At 44.0% G+C, this 18,759-nt stretch overlaps 1 protein-coding gene across 3 annotated transcripts in view; it reads right to left on the reverse strand.

Moving 5' to 3' along the window:
* Positions 1–18,759, reverse strand: part of SUSD1 (sushi domain containing 1) — a 106,249-nt gene that overhangs the window by 29,558 nt on the left and 57,932 nt on the right. For 2 of the 3 annotated variants that reach the window (XM_069962142.1, XM_069962141.1), the window contains exons 18-19: positions 7,409–7,499; positions 3,079–3,325 (exon numbers count right to left, since the gene is read on the reverse strand). In XM_069962142.1, coding sequence (XP_069818243.1) covers positions 3,079–3,325; positions 7,409–7,499 — 338 coding nt within the window. Of the gene's footprint in view, positions 1–3,078; positions 3,326–7,408; positions 7,500–18,759 lie in introns of those variants that run through there. The other variant, XM_069962143.1, reaches the window with a different exon arrangement.

Raw genomic sequence — 18,759 nt, forward strand, 5'->3', positions numbered from 1 at the left:
TGTCTCAAGTCACCTCAGCACCTCACCAAGCACTCTATGTCCTCTTACCACCGGGAGAACTTACAGAAGGATCTCTTCCACAAACCCACATCCCCTTGCCACGTTATATCTCCTGATCGTCTAGTACCAGTCGTCACCTCTACTCTTCGGAGAGTACCCCCCGGAAAGACCCATGTTCACCCTGCGCTTCGAAGAGGTATTTTGAAGTGGGGACATTCCTCATTGGAGGCCGGGCACTCTGGAGTCCGTAAGACCGGCCAACGGATCTCCCGCCACTACTGGTGGTCCAGTCTGTTCCAGGATGTCAAAGACTTTGTGGCTTCCTGTGCCATCTGCAGGCAAGAAAGAGGGGGAGGCCAAAGGGGGGGGTACTGTCACGGCCGCAGCGGCGTCCCGCGTTCCGGGCCGCCGCCGCGACCGCCTCCTGCCCCATGCAGCAGCCGGTGTCCATAGTCAGGGACCGGGCGCTGCTATTACTTCGGCCCCGGGGGGCGCCTCACCTCTCCACGCTCCTGTCTCTCGCTGTGCCGGCCGTCCCCGCCTCCTAGGGCGCGCGCGCGCCGGCTGTCTCAGATTTAAAGGGGCAGTGCGCTCCTAATTGGTAGTTGCACCCAATCACTCCCCTATAAATCCCAGCATGCCCTGTCCCTGGTGTTGGAGCCTCTACATGCTTCCCATAGCGTTGGCCCAGCCCCTGTTGTTCCTGTTTCCTATCTGCCACCTGGTCCCAAGTCCTTGTTCCTGATTCCTTCCCGCTACCTGGTCCCTAGTCCTTGTTCCTGGTTCCTATCCGTTACCTGGTCCCTAGTCTGTGTTCCTGGTTCCTGTTCCCCTGTGTCACCGTGGCTCCTGAGTTCAGCCTGTCACCTGCGGACATGCCTACTGCTCCTGTCACGCCTCGCCTGCCGTCACCAGCAACCAAGCCAGGGGTAGCGACCTGGGGGTCGCCTGCCGCAGCAAGTCCATCCCGCCTTGCGGCGGGCTCTGGTGAAAACCAGCGGCCCCTTAGACTCCGCTCCCTGGTGAGGTTAGTACCATCGCTGGTGCCGGTCCAGTGGATCCACTACTCCAGGCGTTACAATACCCTGTTTAATGAGACTTTTTTTATTATAATAATTTAGGAAGCAGTCATTCTTGGCTAAGAATGTTAGCATGCTAATCATAGACCCATGTATTCTCCAAATGAAAATTGATGCAGCTCTGTCCTTGGTAGCTATTCATATGAAATCATAGTTTAGTGTAGTTACCAATGTTATATTAGGTTGGTAATAGAGGCAAGATACACTCTTGCCAAACATGCATGTTATTCCAACTATGTAAGGAAACATATACGGCTGACGGAAAGTGATGACTCTAAACATCTTAGGAAGGGAGCAATCCAGAAAAGATCAATTCCATTGGATCCTAGTTTACAATGAATAAGACACTGGTAGTGAAAAAAAGTGAAAATTGTCTGAATCTGTCAGCCTCTATGGGACCAGACAACCATCCAATGGGTATGGCCAACAATAATATTTAACTTTTGCCATAGTAAAACTTGCAATGGTGCATTGGAAGTTACTACAAAGTACAATTGATTCAGCAAAAATCAGCCCTCATGTGTAAAAAATTAAAATTGAGTGAATCCTCAATGCGTCGTTAAAGGAAATTTGGAATTTAAAAATGGAATTAATAGATATTCTGCGTGGGAAATTTCTGTATGTTTTAATCCCAAGACGACCAAGGACGTACCTGTACGCCTTGGATGCCTGTCCCTAGTCGACCCTGGGCATACAGGTACGTCCTGTGTTATGAAGCAGGTGGGGGCCGGCTGCAATCAGTAGCCGGGCCCTCACCATTAATTAATGGGAGGCTGCAGTGATCGCACTGCAGGCTGTCATTAACCCCTTAAATGCGATCGCAGCGTTTAAGTGTAAATGACAGGGACAGCTCCTGTCACTTACCAATCGGGATACCCGGATGTGACTGAGGGGGTCCCGATCGCTGTGTGGGACCGCCGGAGGTCTCTCCCTGTTCCTCCGTGTGGTCCGATCGGTGATCTATGGCATAGTAATGATCAGTGTAAGCAATCTAATGATTGCAAGTAAAAGTCCCCCAAGACAATATCCCAAAGCCCCTCCCCCAGAATAGATTAAAATCACCCCCCTAGCCCATTATATAAATAAAACATATAAACATAACTAAATAAATAAACATATTATATGCAGTAGTGTGCATAATTGTCCAATCTATTAAAATATAACAATCCCACATAGTGAACGGCGTAAACGAAAAGAGGGGAAAAAGTGTATGTATATATATATATATATATATATATATATATATATTTATAAAACTAATAAAAAATTATCAAAATGTCAATGTATTAAAATGCATGTGGTTGTGTTCCGGCTGACCTATAGAATAATGGTATCATGTCACTTTTACCGTATAGTACATTACGTAGACACAGGAACCCCCCCCCCCCCCCCCCCCCCCCCCCAAAAAAAAAAAAAAAGTTACCATATTGCATTCTTTTTTTCAATTTCACCAGTTTATATTTTCATAAATAATATTTTTGGGCGTTCTGTCATACATGTTATTGTATAATAAAGGAGGCCATTACAAAGTACACCTATTCCTGAAAAAAACAAGCCCCCACATGGACCTGTAGATTGAAAAATGAAAGTGCTAGAGCTCTTAGAAGGGGAGGAGGAAAAAACAAAAGCGCAAAAATGAAAATTGGCGCGGTCCACTGGGTCATTTTAGGCTTAAAAAAAGTTTTACTCATTTAAATATTTAATTCTGTAAAAATGTCACTTGTTGACCTCTTCTCTTTTGAAATGTTACCAAAAAAATGGATTGAACCCATCCATCTCTATTTCCAATAAGAAATATATCCTATCATAATTCAAACTGATTCTCCCAGCCAATTGAAGGTATGTTTATAGTGGAACAATGTCTTTTGTGTAAGTTAAGTCTAACTTGCTTTTCCCACCATAAGCCATCACGCAAATCTTTTATAAGTAGTAGAAGATCAGTATTTGATAAACCCTCAACTACGCATTTGATTATAATCAGATATTACAGCAGACTTACCTTTGTTACAGTTCTTAATATTACACAGTAATCCTTCCCTCTCTCTAGAGGAGCATTATAGAATTCTCCATAATATTTTCTGTCTCCAACAGAAAACTCCACATGGTCAGGAACATCTCCAGGAAAAAATTCAGCAGTGACATATCCTTGAGTCTTTGATATGTTATTAAAGTATGTGACTGCCTCCAAAAATTCACAGGTAAAGGTGCACCTGTGGACCAACTGGATCACGAACACCTGGTAGGAACTAAAATTAGCAAATATTAAAAGGGTTGTCAGGGATTTTTTAATAAACTGGCCCTCAGTGTGATGAAACCCCCTCCCCTCTGTGTCTATGGCCTTTTTGACGGACATACATTGCATGGACCAAAATATGCCCGCAATCCAAATAAAATAAAATGATGTTCCTGTGTCTGATATGGAAGTATGGGCGGCAGTAAAATGTCAAAAAGCGCGAATTGTTAATACAGTTTGTGAACATAGCTTAAAGTGGCATTTTGTGTGAAATTTGTATAAACCACATTATATTAGTAAAGTTATGCTATTCATATTGTTTTGTTATATTTTGTGTTTGGTTTTTAATGAACAGCTACAATTTTGTAAAAGTTGCAAATAAACCACCTACAGTGGTGCCTTGGATTATGAGCATAATTCGTTCCGGGACTGTGCTTGTAATCCAAATCACTCTTAAACCAAAGCAAATTTTCCCATAAGAAATAACTAAAATGCAGACAATTGGTTTCACACCCCAAAAACATTGGATTTTTTATTTTGAATAACATGTAGAACAGATGAAACAAACAATGAGAAACAGCTGGATATGTCATATTATGAGTAACTGTGCAGTATAGTATCAGCATGTGGAGTGTAATGTATAGTAAGTGCATATGTGGTGTCCCACCATGGGTGTTTCTTGCCTTTACACCCCTCGCAAAAGCCTGTAATTCAAAGTAGTAGTGGTAGTGAAGTAGTACCTAAGTTTTACCACTAGATGTTGCTAGTATGTATATTATATGTTTAAGTATTGCTCAGCTGTAGTTAACTAAAGGGTTATTGTTTCTGTGATTTGTGTACCAATGAGAGCTCTTTCTCTTCTCTACCTTTCTCCTGTCTTCTCTTGCACTTTCTTCTCCCCCACTCACAGCTCATATTACATATGCTGTAGGAAGTTGTCACATGGGGAGAGGAAGTGTAGCCACACTTCGTGAGTCTTACTCTGGTTTCTGTAGAGGAAGGACGCAAGCCAGAACGGTCCCTACAGCAGTTAAGTTGGGCCCTGGCTTATGCCAGGTCCCCTGTTAGAGGACATGTCCAGTGTAGTCTGAGTTGTGGTAGTGGATGCACACAAATGGGATGCAAGAACACTTTTTTCTTGCATGCAACACTTCCACACGCTATGCAGTGCTCAGTACTCTTAGAGAGGACAAGTCAGGGATCATCCCAGCCCACGCCGTGAACAAGTCTAAAGGTGCAGGACAGTATCCTGAAGAAAGAGGAACTGATCCGGATAGAGCAGAAGCCTACATACTCTATCTCGCAGCGTGGGTGTAACCAGAAAATTCTGACCACTCTGCTCATCGCAGGTAACTAGGTCTGGGGCTTGTGTCACCCTCTAGGACAGGTCACCCGACACTTGAGGGCAATAGGTGGTGCAAAGACCAAGGAGTCAAAACACGAGCACAAGTTTTCTCTCTACTCTGAAGTGTTCTACTGTAACGCCTGGAGTCGTGGATCCACTGAACCGTCACTAGCGATGGTAGTAACCGCACCAGGGAGCGGAGTCTAAGGGGTCGCTGGTTTTCACCAGAGCCCGCCGCAAGGCGGGGTGGACTTGCTGCGGCGGGCGACCCCCAGGTCGCTACCCCTGGCTTGGTTGCCAGTGACAGCAGACGAGGCGTGGCAGGAGCAGTAGGCAGATGATAGTGCAGGCAGAGGTCTTTAGGCGTAACCGCAGGTTGCAGGCAGTGCTCAGGAACAATGGGTAAGCAGCGGACAGGGACTAGGGACCGGGACAGCGGACAGGGACTAGGAACAAGGACTGAGGTCAGGAACAACAAGGAGCTGGGCCAAACGCTATGGGAAGCATGTAGAGGCTCCAACACGAGGGACAGGGCATGCTGGGATTTATAGGGAGTGATTGGTGCAACTTCCAATTAGGGGCGGACTAGCCCTTTAAATCTGAGACAGCCGGCGTGCGCACGCCCTAGGAGGCGGGGACGCGCGCCGGCCGGCACAGACTGAGACAGGAGCGGGGCGAGGTAAGGCGCCCCCCGGGGCCGAACAGGTAGCAGCACCAGGTCCCTGCACATGGACCCCGGCGGCTGCATGGGGCGGAGAGAGGTCGCGGCGGCGGCCCGGAGCACGGGATGCCACAGCGGCCGTGACATCTACTTATTCTACTTCTAAAGTTTTAGCAGAGCACAGTACTACATTGGGTTGGGACTATCTAGACATCCTCCTCTCTACTTCTCTGAACTTATTCTACTTTTCAGAACGCAAACAAGCCAGCACGACTATTCTACCTCTTGAGCTCTCAGCACAAGTCTTGTCAGTCAAGTCCAAAGTGTGTTATCAAGGCTAAAATCTATTGTATATCGCTGTATCAAGTATTTCTGCAGTAAAGAAGAGTTTTTTTTATTCTAACAGGACTCTGTGATTCTTATCTAAGCACCTACACAGCCATTGCACTTTCTATGAGTCATCTCCCCTTTCTGTGGGTGGTGGGACCAATAGTCTGGGTGGGTCACAACTCCACCGTGATAAGCACCCAAGGGACCCCCAAACAACCCGGCAGGTTACTGACCACAGGGGAAAGGGTATAGCCAGTCTCACTAAAATAAAAGCAGGTGTGCCTTTATACCTGTGTGCCCAACTGGCACTGGGGTCACAACAGTAAAAGACCTGGCTGAGCTATATATCGACCACCCCCTACACTAGTGGATTCACACAGCACCATCTAGCAAGTGACCGGTCGCACCTCATAGCAGTGCACCACCATACATAAACCTGAAAACACAGCAGCACTTTGGAGATACAGAATGGAACTGCAGATCCCCATAATGCAGTAGCATAGTTCAACAGGCTAGAATAGAGAAGCAGGGCTGCTGTCAGAGGTCTGTGTGGTCACCTGGCAGCAATGAGGAGGGGTGTGTTCAGCATAAACCAATAAGGAAGTGAGAATCCTAGAGCTGTGCAGGAGGACAGCGACAGAAACTTTATACACAGCAGTATGTATAGCTAAGTGTGAGTGTAGGCACATTATAGCAGCAGTGTGTTTAGCCGAGTGTTAGTGGAGGCACATTATAGCAGCAGTGTATATAGCTAAGTGTGAGTGCAGGCACATTATAGCAGGAATAGAGAGGATAGGAAACACAAGGACTGCAGGGAGCATGAAGCAATGAGCAGGGAATATGTGGTCACATAAATGCGGTCCAGGTGGAGAGGGGTTACAGCTATAAAGAGATTAACTCCACAGTCCTGTCCCCTGATGCAAGCCCCAGTCTGAAGTGCATCTTCTATGATTTTGAAGGTGAGGAAAACTTCCTGGGTCAGAGTACTGTGCTGTAGACCTTGATATTCAGACCATGCCCCTCACCCACTCCCCCTCGCACCCAGTACAGTGAGCTCTTAAACCAAAGCAATGCTTGTAAACCAAGTCACAGTTTTGAAAAACTGAGCTCTTCTTGCAAAACGCTCTTAATCCAAGTTACTCTCAAACCAAGGTACCACTGTAATTTGTAAAGGGGGTTGAGTAGTTTGGAATATTTATCTTGTTCTAACACTAACAAAAAAGGAAGAGCAAAAACACCTTTTTTTAATACAAAAAGCAATAATTTTCTCTTGCTGGAATCTCTGAATGCTCAGACAAAAAAAAAAACTGACAACTAAAGGGGTTGTCAGGTGTAAGAAAATTTTTGCTGTATAACTGTGGCTATATAGGAAATTATAAAGAACCTATGCTTACCTCTCCACGCTCCCCCAGTGTCCTGCTGCAGTGTTTTCTGTGTTCCCAGCTGAGACGGAACAGCACCATAGCCAGTGTTTCACTGAGCGGGCTGTCACTCCTGAGAGGAGTCCCTCTTAGAAGTGGCAGGGCTTCAGTCAGTGGGGGACACCGGAGACACCACAGCAGGACATCGGAGGAGTGTGGAGAGGTAAGCCTAAGATCTTTATTTTCTATACAACTGCAGCTATATAGCAGAAGATTTCTCAAGCCGGACAACCCCTTTAAGACAGTACCATCAGTGTGAGCTTGTGCCCTTGGCATCTACACTGCAGTTGCACAAGCAATATATTAATTGGGTTTTTATAAGGTTAGAAGGACACTTACCTGATTGGTCCATGGCGATCATTTCTCTGAAAACTAATTTTTGGCAACTGTTTGTGAGCTGGCACAATTTTCAGCTTAGGAAGTGGAGTGTCTGAAAATGGATAACACAAACTAGAATTTATACTTTATTCAAGGAAACAAGGCTGTAGCTTTTAAATGTCCTCTATGAGCTACAGTAGCCACAGTTGTAATATTAGCAACAATTCAAGATACTGTAGGTGCTTGCCAAGTAGTTCCAGTGAATGGTGGATGTCACAAGGTTATAAAAGCTTCTGTGTTCAGTATTCACCTTAAGGGAATGCATTATTAAACTATACTTTCTGCCCGTCTGCTGCCTTCTAATTCTGTTGGAATAGAGACTGCCATAAACCACAGTTATGTTCTCCTGATGTCACAACTTCCGCTGTGTTACAGCAAAAACTTCATCATACAAAAGACTTTTCACGCTATGAAACTAAACCCTTTGTATTTTTTGTATTTTTCCAGTTTCATTGTCCCTTACTGGAAAACTGTTTTCAAAATATTATACTGGGCTTGCTCATTCAGATTGTATTAATGCACAGTGCCATCTAGTGTACAGCTGGCTGTAGCATATTCTCTCTACTGGGCCTCAAGATTATTGAAACAAATCTGCTTATTATAGATCTGTTTCTAGAACATTGATATATCTGCTCTACCTTTAACAAGACAATAATTCTTCTAGTAACTTTTTATTATTTTACTTGTATGATAGCATGTTTATTACTTTAAGTTATTTCTTCATCTAAACCCGCTATTATGTTCTAGCTTTACATTACATGGAAATAGGGTTGGCAAATAAAATAAAAAATTAGGTCTCTATTAGGTCTCTATGATATCTCTTTTTTATCCCCAAGTTAAGCGATCCATGAAAATTGAGAAAGTAAATATGCAGCTCTACAGTCAAGGCCATAAGTTTTGAGAATGACACAAATATTATATTTTCACATGATCTGCTGCCCTCTGGTTTTTATGTGTTTGTCAGATGTTTTTATCACATACAGAAATATAATTGCAATCACATTATGAGTAACAAAAGCTTATATTGACAGTTAGAATGAGTTAATGCAGCAAGTCAATATTTGCAGTGTTGACCCTTCTTCTTCAGGACCTCTGCAATTCTCCCTGGCATGCTCTCAATCAACTTCTGGACCAAATCCTGACTGATAGCAGTCCATTCTTGCACAATCAATGCTTGCATTTTGTCAAAATTTGTTGGTTTTTGTTTGTCCATCCATCTCTTGATAATCGATAACAAGTTCTCAATGGGATTAAGATCTGGGGAGTTTCCAGGCCATGGACCCAAAATCTCCATGTTTTGTTCCCTGAGCCATTTAGTTATCACCTTTGCTTTATGGCAAGATGCTCCATCATGCTGGAAAAGGCATTGTTGATCGCCAAACTGCTCTTGGATGGTTGGGAGAAGTTGCTCTTGGAATACATTTTGGTACCATTCTTTATTCATGGCTGTGTTTTTAGGCAAGACTGTGAGAGAGCTGATTCCCTTGGCTGAGAAGCAACCCCACACATGAATGGTTTCAGGATGCTTTACAGTTGGCATTAGACAAGATTGGTTTTAGCGCTAACCTCGTCTTCTCCAAATAAGCAATTTTCCAGATGTCCCAAACAATCGCAAAAGGGATTCATCAGAGAAAATGACTTTACCCCAGTCCTCAGCAGTCCACTCCCAGTACCTTTTGCAGAATATCAGTCTGTCCCTGATGCTTTTTCTGGAAAGAAGTGGCTTCTTTGCTGCCCTGCTTGAGAACAGGCCTTGCTCCAAGAGTCTACGCCTCACAGTGCCTGCAGATGCACTCACACCTGCCTGCTGCCATTCCTGAGCAAGCTCTGCACTGCTGGTAGCCTGATCCCGCAGCTGAAACACTTTTAAGAGACGGTCCTGGCACTTGCTGCTCTGTCTTTGGGGCCCTGGAGCCTTTTTGGCAACAATTAAACCTCTCTCTGAAGTTCTTGAAGATGCGATAGATTGTTGACTGACGTGCAATCTTTCTAGCTGCGATACTCTTCCCTGTTAGGCCATTTTTATGCAGTGCAATGATGACTGCACGGGTTTCTTTAGAGATCAGAAGAGAAGAAAACAGAAGAGAAACAACGATGCCAAGCACCAGCCTCCTTTTAATGTGTCCAGTGCTGTCATTATTACTTAATCATGACAGATTGATCTCCATCCCTGTCCTTATCAACACCCACACCTGTGTTAATGGAGCAATCACTGAAACGATTTTAGCTGGTCCTTTTAAGGCAGGGCTGCAATGATGTTGAAATGTGTTTTGGGGATAAAGTAAATTTTCTAGGCAAATATTGACTTTGCAAGTAATTGCTGTTAAGCTGATCACTCTTTATAACATTCTGGAGTATATGCAAATTGCCATTTTAAAAACTGAAGCAGTAGACTTTGTAAAAATTATATATTTGTATCATTCTCAAAACTTTTGGCCATGACTGTACTTAAAGAGTCACTGTCGTATTTTTTTTTTTTTTTGCAGAAATCAATAGTCCAGGCGATTTTAAGAAACTTTGTAATTGGGTTTATTAGCCAAATCTGCCATTATCTGCATGTAAAAAGCCTTTTCCCAGGTCCCCCCCTCCTTCCTCTTTTTCATCCACTCTGAAAAATCTGAAAATTGTGACTTGTTGCAGGAGACGTACCCTGTCTGCTCTAGGGAGAGGGGAGGGGGGAGGAGGAAGGAGGGAGTTAGCCGGCAGCAGAAAGCAGATAACAGAGGATTACAGGCAAGGAGCTGGGTGACAGCTGTAATCCGAGCTCAGACAGGTCACTGGTGATGGTCAGAAGAGATTTCCCGTGAGGGATTTGTAGATTAACTCTTTGTTGTCCTGTTTTGGTCTTTTCTTTAGCTCTCTCCATAGGAGAACAATGAAGACAGGGGGGAGAGCTTCAAACTGCTTTTTCATGATAAAAATGCATTTTTCGGATAATAAACCCAATTACAAAGTTTCTTAAAATCGCCTGGACCATTGATTTCTGCAAAAAAAAAATTCACGACAGTGACACTTTAATAATGCCCTGCATATTTTAACTACTGGTTTTAATGACTCAAATTGTTTAATGCATTGTATTAGTATTTTACCACAATTGGATAAAATTTAAAAGATGCTTTCATAGGTGCATTCATCAGTGATCAAAATTGTAACCACACATCATAATCACACATATAAATACATTCCCAATCAGACATAAAATTAAAGCGACTCTGTACCCACTGTGCAACCATACCCCCCCCCCCACAACAACTTATACCTTTTTGTAGCTGATGTTAAGTCCTTTCTGCTAGTATCTTTATAAACGCTGGTTGTGCTTTCCTGAGGTAGAAAATGAAACTTTATTTGAGGTATAGCGGTGTCAAAGAGGCGTAGCCTAGAGTGATCGTGCCCTAGGACAGCGCCGCCTGTGTGGTTTTGGTCTCCGTCTCCCCTTGCCTCCTGTTCTGCCCCCTGTCCGCCCGGACAGTGTAAGCTGTCAGTGCACAGGCACCATTGTTTTACACCCCCCCGCGCGCGCCGCAGCAGTGGTGTTGGCAGGTCCATGCCGCCTCTGTGGTGTGTCCTCTTCACGCCTGTGGCAGTGACGTGACCGGCCTTTTCTGACTAGCCTATTGCGTCATTGTGCCTGCACAGGATCAGTGCACAGCAGCGCATGTGCAAAGAAGAAGCTGATCCAGCCAGCGGGTGATGGGGGGGACAGGCAGGAGAGGTGGTGCAGGGCCAGGAGTGTCACTCCCATGGGGCGGGGACTAGCAACATCCCTGCAGCGGCTCCGGGGAGTAAAACAATGGCACATGTGCACTGACAACTTACCCTGTGCGGGCGGACAGGGGGTGGAACGGGAGGCAGGGGGAGACGGAGACCAACACCACACAGATGACGCCGGCCTAGGGCACAGTCGTTTAAGGCCACGCCTCTTTGACACGGCTACATCTCAACTAAAGTTTCATTTTCTGCCTCAGGAAATCACAACCAGCGTTTATAAAGATACCAGCAGAAAGGACTTCACATCAGCTACAAAAAGGTATAAGTAGTTGGGGGGTTGCACAGCGGGTACAGAGTTTTAAGGATTGAACAATCCTCATCCAGTCAGCTCCTGATCTGAACACATACTATAATTCAATAGAAAGAGATAGGGAGAGGCAGGGTTAGAGAGGGTTATAGAAGGTTGATTAGGTATCAGGGACAGATAAAGAATAGTGTGAGAGTAGTAGTGTAAGCTGTTTCGCTGTGAAATGGCTCCTGTCCTGTCACTTTATGTGTCAGTACATGCTGTTCACTGCTGCCAGACACGTTTTTTTTTATAACATAAGTTATTAAGTGGGATTGGCTTCTGCCCAGTGGTAAACACTCCTAAAGTCCTTGATAAGGCACTTGTAAACAGAACTTGTAATCAGCGTCCATTAGGGTACAGAGTATACCTTAAACGTTCATAGTCACTTGAGACAGTGTCTATATTACAGTTTCTGGTGACAGCTATAGTGGTGATGAGATAAAATAAGGGTCCTTTTACATGGAAAGATTTGTTGGCCATGGGCAGAAGCAAAAGAGTGCCGATCAGCGAGATTGGCACTAGTTTGCAGTACTTTTACACGGCATGACAAAGCTAGTGGTCGGACTGCATGAACGATCTATGTATTATTCATGCAGCCATGAGAGTCCATTAGGGCAATGCTTCTCAAACTGTGAGGTGGGCCTCATCAGTGAAGTGCCCCTGAGTTGTTAGTGAGGCTGGGAAGGCAGTTTTCACAAAAGTGACTATAACCTGCACAGTCCTTACCCTGGCTGCAACAATCTCCATTTTAGCAACATTAAAGTTTCCTGTCATTATAACTTTTAAAATCTAAATCAGCAGGGGATGTAAAATAAAGCTAGTTTACAATTTACATTTATCATTCTTTTAGTTATCATGCTTTAAAACAAATCTATGCTTATCTGAAATCTAGGTCCAGTCTCCTAAATGCAGCTTTTTAGTCTTGTGCTGGTTGAAAAAAGAAGCTTAAGGGTGGCTTCACACCTACCGGATCCACAGCGGATCTCACTTCTGCGGATTCAAAGCAAGAACCGCTGCGGATCCGGTATCAATTCACCCCTACGATGGCACATATTCGCAGCGGGATTAACATCCCGCTGTTAATATGTGCTTTAACTCCCTGGTGCCCGCAGCCCCGCCGTCGCATCCCCGGCGCATCCCCCCCCATCCCGGCCACATCCCCCCATCAGCCCACCCCCCATCAGCTGAGCGGGACCGGAGCCGGGAGCCTCACTGCAGCCGCGCCACCGAGCAGGTAATGTATGCTCGCGGCGGCGGGCCGGAGATGGGCTTATGGGGGGATGTGGCCGGGATGGGGTAATGTGCTGCGGGCACCAGGGAGTTAAAGCACATATTCACAGTGGGATGTCAATCCAAATATGTGCTATCATAGGGGTGAAATGATACCGGATCCGCAGCGGTTCTCGCTTCGAATCCGCAGAAGTGACATCCGCTGTGGATCCGGTAGGTGTGAAGGCACCCTAATGCAGGAAATTCAGCCAGTACAGAGAGTCACGGCTCAATACGTTCGTAAGTCACATGACTGCCTTCACTCTGTGAGTGCTGAGATGGCCTGAGATGCACAGGACTTCCTATGTGGACTTCCTATGTTTAGATTCCATTAGATGCCATTTGACCAGCTTCCAGGTTATAATGTGCTAATATCTACCCTAATGGGATTTGGGGAGCTACATACCATCTTTTGAATGGTAATGCTGCTGCAGATATTCTATGCCTAGAATACTATGCTGCTGCAATTATCCCTTGTGTATATTGAGTGTGCTTTGCTTTTTCTGGGCATAGATAGTTTATGTTTGACTGCTATATCTTGCAGGATTGTACTAAAATAGCTGCTTTCTGTGATTTTTTTATCTATTTGTGGTGCAATACGATTACTATACATTTACATCCCCTTTGTGGTGCAATATTAACAATATATGTTTACATCCCATATTGGAAAAAACGATCAATGTCCGTTGGTTCCCTGATGTAGTCAGTACTCTTTTGCGTTTGGCACAAACACAATATGTCATCCCCCAAAAAACTAAGTTTACCCCTGATCTGCAATTTTTATATATAGAGTATAAATAGTAATAGGTTGTTTTAGTTATAGGTTTGGTATATACTGTAACTGATATTTTCAGTTGCATGTGTTATTTCTTTATCGTGTTATATATAACATATGCTTGGAGGGACACAAATTAGTACTCTGGCTGCTTTAAATAACATTAGCCTTTTCTATCAGCTCCCTGCATCTTACATTTGTAGATCTGTCCCCAGTCTGAAAATGGGAATTTATGAATGTTTGATCACAGAAAGGAGTGTTGTATAGCACTAAGTGCACATTTTCTGACAATCGTCCTTGTAATCTGTAAATTGCAGCTGTTTGTAGTTGGCTCTCCCTCCACTTGATGTTAACCTATTTACCATCTCTTGTTTTATCTCAATTAAGCAGTGAAGCACACTGCATAATCTCAGTTTATTCCCAAACAGAAGAGCAAAATTAGATCATCATACAATCATTAGGGTCGTTATTAGCCGGGTAATTATAGCTAATTACTGATCAGGCTACTTTCTATTTAATCCCTGTCTTTTCACCTACCATATACTGTACTGAATGTACTAATGTAATAATTAAAACGAGACACAGTGCTGACAAAATACCTCACTGTCTACATGCAGCTTAATGCAACTGGTAGAAGATGAGCTCTGATAAGGCCAGTAATACAGTACGCCTGGTTTTTAAGAGATGTATCATGAAGGCATAAAGGTAAGCCCAAACTTACATCCAAGGGAGGTTCAGGCCAAAAAAAAGTGCAACATTTTATATTCTGCTTCATGAGTTTTTTCTTGCAGTTTTTGTGGCAATTTTCCAAAAGACTGCAAACATTTGCGATATCCTTGTGCCAGTCCTACTAGTACTGAATTCATAGTACACAAAAAGAGCAAAAAAACAAAGGCTTCAGCTAAAAATCATGAATTTATTTTCAAATAGAAATCTAAAAGACAATATATGCACATAATTCAAAAGATTACAAAATGGCGTCCTACAAACACACCGCCTATAATATTATAGTTATCGACTAAAACAAACAATGTTCTGAGTCACATAGGTATTAGTGTATCTAAGAAATAACAGAGGGCCTCCCGAAATAGGAATAAAACACAATTCTGGCCACTTCTTATTAACACAAATCTATAAAATCATGTTGACTCACCCATGGCAGTGTGGTGGTGCTTAACATAATTCATATGGTTGTTGTGTCACAACAGACCTGGGGATAGGGGACAAGTATTTTTTAATCAGAAAACCCCTTTAGGTCCTGGTTTGGCCTGGGATGGAGTAGGTAACTCTGCCAGCACTGCTGCAGAGCTGAAAGTTACCTAGTCATGGCTCTGCCAGCATAACATCTAAGTAGGATAAAGCCTACTCAGTCACCTTAGGGTCATTCAAGATGAATCCTTGCAACATTGTATGAAGTATAATTATGCCACCAAGCTGCCACCACCTTTTAGAAGGGGAACATCAGTGTTAGACTGTCCCACCGAAGGATCCACCTGTGAACCCCAACATCTGTATCTTTAACTCTGCTGCGTCACTGCAAAATTGATCCAATTGATAAATTGGATTAAAGGGTAAACAGATTGTGCGGTATCGTATACAGCAAACAGTGGGCAAACAGTCATACAGCTGTATCACTTTTACCATTTATAGTTTTTTTTCTTTTTTAGTGTATACCTTAAACGGAATAAAAAGAATTTTTGTTAGCCTAGCCTAAGATGACTTTTGGAATATTCTGTAGAGATAAATTGTGGGTGAAAGAAAACTAAAGTGAGCCACTTCCGTCACCTGTAGTCACTGCATGGTGGTAATATATAGGGTGATATTGCCTTATGGTATTCTGGTAATAATACTCTCAGTATACAGGATTTGGTCAGTAACAGTATATGGTAATATGTATGATGATATCTCCCCCTTGTGTGAAGGTATTATTGGTAGTATAAGTGTCAGTACACATAGTGAGTAAGAGTATGGCGGTAATAATATATGTTGTTAACATTTGGTCCTCTTAATCTGGTATTATTTGATAACTGTTTGACTATTATTCCTAGGTAAATTAAATGTACAAATATGTATTATACCTCTGTTGCCTTTCAAATATTTATTTAGTTATTTTAGGGGAAGGTGCTAAGCATATTTTTATATCCTCTAGTCTCTAGTCTAGATCGTCTTTTCCACCAACCAATGCTTTTCCACCCTTGTTACCCCCAGCACACTCCTGCTAAAGTCTTTGGGTCTCCGCTCACTGACGGCTCGCTCAGCCAGTCAGAGGATGTAGATGGACTGTGTACTGATTGGCTGAGCCTCAAGCAGAAGTGCGCCTGGGGCGCATTAGCTGTTTATTATTGTTACAGGCACAGCAGCTAAATAGTTAAACATGGCTGTTACTACATTTTCACAGCGGAATGAAAATCCGCAGCAAGAATGAAGGGCCATAGACTATAATGGTACTGAGTACTGCAGCCGATTTCACTGCAGCGAAGCAGAGCACTCCTTGTCTTCTGCTCTTTAACCTTTTTTGTGTTGCAGCATGAAAGTGAAGTTTGTGTCACGTACACACTGCAGTACATAAAAGGTAAAGCAGAAGATGCCCCGGCTCCCAGCGACACTGGCAGTGCTTACAGGTGTTTGGGGAGGGCTGCTTACAGGGAATTACCTACAGGGGAGGATGTTTATTGCTGGGGCTGGATCACTACAGTGAGAATTACTAAAAAGCATGCATGAAGAATACATAGGGGGGGGGGCCTACTAGGGGAACTATCAATCTGGAGAATAAGTACAGTGGTCCCTCAACATACAATATTTATTGATTCCAGGGCAATCATTATATGTTGAAATCATTGCATGTTGAGACCAAAACTCTATGGAAAACTGGTAATTGGTTCTAAATCTCCCAAAATATCCTATACAGGTCATGCAGGGTCCCAGAAAAATAAAATGAAACCGCCCTCACCTGATGCCCAAAGGTGATACTCATCCTGGCACAGGTAAAGAGCAGTACAGGACATGTAGTAACACGTTGTACTATAGAGCAGGGCCGTATTTACCACAAGGCACCCGTGGTCCGGTGCCTAGGGCAGCACCTTGCAGGGGGGCAGCACCAGGGAGCAGGGGGACAGAAAAAACAAATTTTTTTGCTTTTATTTTTTTAGTTTCCCTCCTCCCGTTCAGACTTGCCAGTAAATCTGGTGTCTTTTCCAGGGGGATGGGGGGTATGGTGGTATTGGTCAGGTCTGGTATCGCCAAAAGGTGCGTGTAGATGGGGCGTCTCCCTGTTTAATGCCTAGGGCAGCAGCAGCTGTTAATACAGCCCTGCTATAGAGAGGAAAAACTAGACACACACAGCAGTACAGGACATGTAGTATCACTTGGACTATAGAGAGGAGATACCAGACAGCAAACCAGTGCATGCACTTCACTAACATTGGGGTTTTACAAGAAAAATGGCCACCTTTATTGGTTGATCAGCTAGGTTTTTTTTTTTTACATCTTTCACAGATCCTGGCTGTCTGTAGCATTGTATGTTGAGTCTGGTCTCAAGTAACGATGGTCTAGAAAGTAACATTTTATGTTGAAAATATTGTATCTTGAGGCCATTGTAAGTTGAGGGATCACTGTATATGGGTATTCTACTTATTGAGTGGGGGCTATCTACAGTATATGAATGCATACAGGGGCCTAACTACTATATGGATGCACAGAAGGCCTCTTATACTATACTATATGGGGGAACAGAGTGGCCTGAATACTACTTGAGGGCATAACTGCCTATATAGGGCACAGGGGGGAACTATGCAAAGCGTTTTGTGTTGTGCAAATGTGGTGCCCACCCCCGGTAGTATGGAGGTAGGACGGCTGGTCACTTGCCAGATGGTAGGGTGTGATGCCACTCCGGAGGTGGTTGGCTGAGATACAGCCGGGCCCAAAGATGTTAAGTCCTGACGCCAGTGCCGGTTTGGCACACATGTATGGTGGCACACCTGCTTTTAGTTTAAAGGGTCGGTTGTACCTTGTTCCCCTGTGGTCAGTGACCTGCCGGGTTGTTGCGGGGTCCCTTGAGCTGTTCTCACGGTGGTCCGGAGTGGAATAGGGACCCACCCGGACTATTGGCACTGCCACCCACGGAAAAGGGGGTAGATGACCCAAAGGAATAAACGTGAACTGTATTGGTTCTTAATGAGGAATCACAGAGTCTCTTTATCATAAGTAAAATCTGCTTTACTCTGGAGGTACTTGTATGCAGCAGGTCATACAGCTTTGCATTGACATAAGACTTTACACTTAATACGACACTTGATAGTTTAGGATCCAGATCTGTAGTGAGAATATAGAAGGTTGTACAGTCGTGCCGACTGAGCTGCGCGCTGAGAGTAGAAGATCAGAAGAGCAGAGAGGAGGATGTCTTGAGAGTCCCAACCCAAGTAGTTCTGTGCTCTTCCGTGAGGTCGGAGGTAGAAATAGAAGAATACTTGAGAAGAGAGAGAGAGAATACTTGTGCCCGTGTTTTGATTCTTTTGGTCTTCGCACCACCTATTGCCCTACCAGTGTGGGGGGACCCATCCTAGTGGGCGACACAAGCCCCAGACCTTGTTACCTGGGATGAGCCAAATGCTAAGGGTTCCCTGTCCACACCCGCAGTGCGAGATAGAGTTCATAGGCTTCTAGTAACTTTGCTTTATCCGGATCAGTTCCTTTACTTTTCTTTATGGATACTGTCCTGCACTGTGACTCTCCTTATTCATGGCATGGGTTGAGATGATCTCTGACTTGTCCTCTCTAGTGAAGGGTTTAGCACTGATTTTCCAGATGTGTAAAGGGGGCCTAAATGAGGCTCAAAAGCTCAGGGGGCATTCCCCAACACAATAAAAGCCCAAGTAAGTCCAAACCATGTCTTCTTCTTCACTGCTTCTGTACATGTGTGCACCTGCATACCCCATTTGACTGACAGCCACTTGATAAAGAAAACATGGGCTGGACTTGACTTGGCTTTGCCGTGCTGGGGGATGTCCCCTGAGCTTTTAAGCCTCATTGACATACAGTAATAACAAATAGATTTATCTCTCTAAATGACTATGAAGAAAAAAGCTATGCCCAGAATCCTCATTACTATCTAGTTAGAAGGCTATTTACACCCCTGTTTTCCAGCTCTGCTTTTAAGGTTTATTTTCTGGGGTTAGGAGTCATTTTGGTAAATAAAACACTTTTTGAATTTGT

This window comes from Dendropsophus ebraccatus, chromosome 3, assembly GCF_027789765.1.
Source record: "Dendropsophus ebraccatus isolate aDenEbr1 chromosome 3, aDenEbr1.pat, whole genome shotgun sequence".
NCBI classification, from domain to species: domain Eukaryota; kingdom Metazoa; phylum Chordata; class Amphibia; order Anura; family Hylidae; genus Dendropsophus; species Dendropsophus ebraccatus.